This window comes from Danio aesculapii, chromosome 8, assembly GCF_903798145.1.
Source record: "Danio aesculapii chromosome 8, fDanAes4.1, whole genome shotgun sequence".
NCBI classification, from domain to species: domain Eukaryota; kingdom Metazoa; phylum Chordata; class Actinopteri; order Cypriniformes; family Danionidae; genus Danio; species Danio aesculapii.
In genome coordinates, this window is record NC_079442.1 from 52170910 (window position 1) to 52177088 (window position 6179).

A 6179-nucleotide genomic window follows, 5' to 3' on the forward strand; every position below is an offset into this window, starting at 1 on the left:
TGATACTGAGATGGCTGATTTCCATGTTGATTCTAATCGGGAGTCGTTTATGTTTCGTTTAGTTAGTCTGTGTTGTGTAGTATTTACCACTGTATGTGTTTTTCTGTCATTTAAAAACGTCACTTTATTTTCCCTTTGTGTCTGTCTTTCAATCAGTGTGTATCAGACAGTACAAACTGTGTGTGTCAAACATTTTGTTGAATTACATTTGTTTGGGTTGGTTATATCTTTGGGAAGGGAAAATGATTACTTTAGCGATGATGATGCTTCATTTAAATGGCACAAGATGCCATCTGACAGTAATGGGAAATGACTCAAAATGTTGTTTTTCATTCCCATTAGATCACATTTTTTAAATAATCAGTCCAGGAGGTGGCGCTGATCCACAACAGTTTTTGTTCAAAGAGGTTAAAAGCAAGTAAAATAGATTAAAACTATCGTTTCAAAGCTGTCCGAATGTGACTGTTTATAAGCATCAAGCTGGCGACCGGATCTTAGCATCCTCTTAGCATCTCAACAGTTCTTAGCATCCTCCTTGCGCATACACGCAAAGCATAATGGGTAATTTTGCATTCTAAGAAAAAGGTCTATAACATTATATGGCACAAAATAATTAAATACCATTCAGAAATGTGATGCTCTTTTTTTGCGCCATCACCGCTAAATGACGTCATGTTCCGGGAAAACTGAAATTGTTTGGTGGACGTCGGTTACGGTGACTTTTATTTCCCGGTTTTGTTCCGGGAATTATTCATTTACAAATTAACCCCAACCTAACAGTCTACTTATAATCTAATGAGAATTAGTTGGCATGTAGATGCAATGTAACTTAAATTCAACAAACGGACCATCAAAATAAAGTGTGACCCTGATATTTTCGGTTTGCCAAATATGTAGCCCTGGGCACATGTCCTCAATGAGCCTGTGTTGTTGTTTTTTCACCCAGCCCCTCCAATTGAATGACATCACAAACCGGAGCGAGACTATCAAGCCTTACACTGTAAAAGGCTTAGCTAATGTTTACATTTGTAATATTTGTATTATTTAGTAATTAAAAACCTCCACATTCTTACAACTCTGAATCTGCATCTCATTTCGGAGGCTGCATTTTGGCAGTGTCTGCATAAATGAATGCGTCCTTCAAGGCAACCCAGAGTGCTAAAATATAATTGGTTAAACTGGCAGTGGGCGGAGCTACACAGATCAAAACAAAGACAGACATTCCAACATGGGACGCACATTTTTAAAGAGGAATATCTGACTTCAGCATTGTTTTCCAGATAAACAAACATCTTCACTTTGCATGTTTCTTAAATATTTGCATATTTTATGATTTTGAGAAGTCATAAATATATATACAGAAGTTTTAATGCTGTAAAGTGTGTGCGCGCAGGTGGTTCAGACGGCTCTGCCGGAGACGCAGGATCCAGAGGAGGTGTCGGTGACGGTGAAGGCCTTCATGACGGCTGATCTGCCCAATGAACTTATAGAGCTTCTGGAGAAAATCGTCCTGGAGAATTCCATATTCAGTGAACACAGGTAATTAGCTAGTCCGTTAGTTAAGTCTATTAATCCCAAAGGAAAATTCACGTCTCAGCAGAGCTCACAACATAATAAATTAATAAATAAATACGATAAAAATATGGTGGCTCAGTGGTTTGTGGTCGCCTCACAGCAAGAAGGTCACTGGTTCGAGTCCCAGTTGGGTCAATTGGCGTTTCTTTGTGGAGTTTGCATGTTCTCCCCGTGTTGGCGTGAGTTTCCTCCGGGTGCTCCGGTTTCCCCCACAGTCCAAACACATGCGCTATAGGGGAATTGATTAACTAAATTGGTTGTAGTGTATGAGTGTGTGAATAAGTGTGTATGGGTGTTTCCCAATACTGAGTTAAAGCTGGAAGGGCATCCGCTGCGTAAAACATATGCTGGAATAGTTGGTGGTTCATTCTGCTGTGGCGACCTCTGAAATAGACTGTCGAAGGAAAATGAATTATTTTATATTATATTTTAAACAACAGTTCTGTCTGGTTCTTGAGTCTGATTGGCTGATAGCCGGCTGATATTCTGCCAGTAACAGCACTCGTCCAGCCTCTTCACCCTTCACCTTTGTGTATTACTTCACCCACATACAGCAGCAAGCAGAGGGCACTCTGCAGTTTGACAAATATTGCTGCTGTTGGACAACACAATGCACTTTTGAGGCTTTTTTAGTCGAGCATGTAGTTGTTTAGATTGCAACTATGCAGTTTATTTATTAGGATAGTGCCTATTTTAAATATTTATAATTTCTGAGAGACAGAACGTTGGCGGCCATTAGCCTGTCATTTAGCAGACCAAAGACGGTTGGCTTTGTCCATCCACAAGATAGCGACAGAGACTGCATGATAGGCCCTTAGAGGAGGAAAAATACAGCGTAATTTTGAAGTACAGCTGATCAAATCGAAACAGGTAAGTGACTTTCTAAGTCGATCTCTCTTTTTTGTATGTTGTAGTGCTGTATTTGTACTATAGTAATTGTAGTGTTTTGAGTGTGAGATGGAACTCATCTTAAAGTCTTAAAATCGGAGATGGCCATCTGTTTCTAATAAGTCTCCTGTTTTCGCCACTGCAGGCTAGTTCAGTAAACGGGAAGAAAGAAGAAATGCCCACATGTGTTTAATGTTTACCTTATCACAAACACAACAGTAATCTGGTAGTGATTGCGCTGCTTTGGGTTTTTCATGGTTTATTATTGTGATCTCCCAATTGCAACAGAAAAAATAACTTACCGGGAGATATCTCTGTAGACTGAAGGCATTTCATGTCAGCAAAATCACCTGTTTTGTCGTCACTTTAGACATTACGCTAGAGAATCATTCAAACACTAGCTGACGTTGGTGCAGTAGTAATGGCTTCTGCTGTTCTGACGTCAGCGGCAGATGTGAATGAATGGCGGGAGAAAGTAGTTCCTCTTACAAAAGGATTTTGAGACTCTCCGTGTTTGATTTTCTTTTTTTTTATACACGATTATGCTGTCGAACTGTTGTATAGACGCAAAATCACACGAGTAGCAGTGTGATGTGGCTGTATATTGTCACTGGTGGGACACTAAGGCACTCGGCTGCAACACACACCTCCCACCAGTGCCGATATACAGCCACATCGCACTGCTACTTATGTGATATTGCTCATATATTATATTATATTATATTATATTATATTATATTATATTATATTATATTATATTATATTATACCATATATTATATTATATTATATTATATTATATTATATTATACCATATATTATATTATATTATATTATATTATACCTTATATTATATTATATTATATTATATTATATTATATTATATTATATTATACCATATATTATATTATATTATTTTATATTATATTATATTATATTATATTATATTATATTATATTATATTATACCATATATTATATTATATTATTTTATATTATTTTATATTATATTATATTATATTATATTATATTATATTATATTATATTATATTATATTATATTATATTATTGGCCTACAGTTTAGAAGTAAAAGCATTTATTAAATGAAGTAATGTTCTGTCAATTACAATAGGAGTGATCTAGTTTTCTTGCTGTCCATTGCAACAGTATGGTTTGAATATGGACAGTGAGACTGATGTTAAATAATAAAGCAAGTCTTTATTCCCTAGAAACCTGCAGAACCTCCTGATCCTGACGGCCATTAAAGCGGACCGAACACGGGTGATGGAGTTCATCAATCAGCTGGATAATTACGATGCTCCAGACATCGCCAACATCGCTATCAGCAATGAACTCTATGAGGAGGCTTTCTCCATCTTCAAGAAGTTTGACGTCAACACATCAGCTATACAGGTACTCCAGCGCGCACACACACACACACACACACACACACACGCACACACACACGCACACACACACAATGACTTGTATACATGGTTTACAGGGATACTCCTTTGACATAATGTGTTTTACACTGTAAATACCACTTATTATATAGCCCTAACCCTTACAGTAAACATTTGGCAACATTTAAATATCAAAAGTATGATTTTATTAAGCTATTTAAATTACAGGGACACCACTTAACCACCTTAATATATTACAACTAGGTCAGACCCATGTCATTATACAACTTTGCATCCTTGTAGACCAATTAAACTTGTAAACGCTTCTTAGGCAAAATGTATTTTATACTGTAAAAAACGATTATTGTACGGCTCTACCCCAAAAACCAAACCACATTGGAAACGTGGACAATTTTGAATATCAAAAGACCTTGTTAATATAATTTTTAAGCAATCTGAATTATAAGGATGTCTATTAACCACCTTAATACAGTACATTTAAGTCATACCCTTGTCATTATAAAACGTTGTGTGCCTGTAAATCATATAAACCTGTACACACACACAAACTTGCAAACTTGCATGCATGATTTACAGGGACACTCCATAAGCATAATGTATTTTATACTGTAAAAGCCTCTTCTTATATGGCCCTAATCCTAAACCCAACCCTCATAGGAAGCATGTAGATGATGAATATCAAAAGACTTTGTTTAAATGATGTTTAAGCAATTTGAATTACAGGGACACCAATTAACCACTGTAATAGAGTACAGCTAGGTCATACCCTCGTCATTATACGACGCTGTAAAACTCTCTCTCTCTCTCACACACACATATTGTATACATAGTTTACAGGGACACTCCATGGGCGTAGTGTATTTTATACTGTAAAAAACACTTATTATATAGCCCTTCGCCTAAACCCAACCCTCATAGGAAGCATGTGGCAATATTTAAATATCAAAAGACTTTGTTACGTATAAATAAGCAAATTAAATTACAAGGACACCATTTAACCACCTTAATAGAGTACAACTAGGTCATACCCATGTCATTATACAAGTTTGTGTCCCCATAAACCACATAAACTTGTAAACACTCCTTACACTTACACTTGTCATTACAACTTTGTGTTCCTGTTAACCACATAAACCTGTGCACACACACACACACACACAACGTGTATGCGTGGTTTACAGGTACACTCTATACGTGTAGTGTATTTTATACTGTAAAAAACACTTATTATATGGTACTTCGCCTAAACCCAACCCTCACAGTAAACCTCTGGCAATATTTAATTATCAAAAGACTTCGTTATGTATAAATAAGCAAATTAAATCACAGGGACACCAATTAACCACCTTAATAGAGTACAACTAGGTCATACCCATGTCATTATACAAGTTTGTGTCCCCATAAACCACATAAACTTGTAAACACTCCTTACACTTGTCATACACTTGTCATTACAACTTTTTGTTCCTGTTAACCACATTAACCTGTGCACACACACACACACACATACACACACACACACACACAACGTGTATGCGTGGTTTACAGGGACACTCCATACGTGTTGTGTATTTTATACTGTAAAAAACTCTTATTATATAGCCCTTCGCCTAAACCCAACCCTCACAGTAAACCTGTGGCAATATTTAAATATCAAAAGACTTCGTTATGTATAAATAAGCTAATTAAATTACAGGGACACCATTTAACCACCTTAATAGAGTACAACTAGGTCATACCCATGTCATTATACAAGTTTGTGTCCCCGTAAACCACATAAACTTGTAAACACTCCTTACAGTTACACTTGTCATACACTTGTCATTACAACTTTGTGTTCCTGTTAACCACATAAATGTGTATGCATGGTTTACAGGGACACTCCATACGTGTAGTGTATTTTATACTGTAAAAAACACTTATTAATTGGTACTTGGCCTAAACCCAACCCTCACAGTAAACCTGTGGCAATAGTTAAATATCAAAAGACTTCGTTACGTATAAATAAGCAAATTAAATCACAAGGATACCATTGAACCACCTTAATAGAGTACAACTAGGTCATACCCATGTCATTATACAAGTTTGTGTCCCCATAAACCACATAAACTTGTAAACACTCCTTACACTTGTCATACACTTGTCGTTACAACTTTGTGTTCCTGTTAACCACATAAACCTGTGCACACACACACACACACACACACACACACACACACACACATACACACACACACACAACGTGTATGCATGGTTTACAGGGACACTTCATACGTGTAGTGTATTTTATA

At 36.4% G+C, this 6179-nt stretch overlaps 1 protein-coding gene across 1 annotated transcript in view; it reads left to right on the forward strand.

Moving 5' to 3' along the window:
* Positions 1 to 6179, forward strand: part of cltcl1 (clathrin, heavy chain-like 1) — a 92423-nt gene that overhangs the window by 82920 nt on the left and 3324 nt on the right. The window contains exons 19-20 of the mRNA XM_056463219.1: positions 1394 to 1539; positions 3691 to 3874. Of these exons, the coding sequence (XP_056319194.1) occupies positions 1394 to 1539; positions 3691 to 3874 (330 nt within the window). The remainder of the gene's footprint in view (positions 1 to 1393; positions 1540 to 3690; positions 3875 to 6179) is intronic.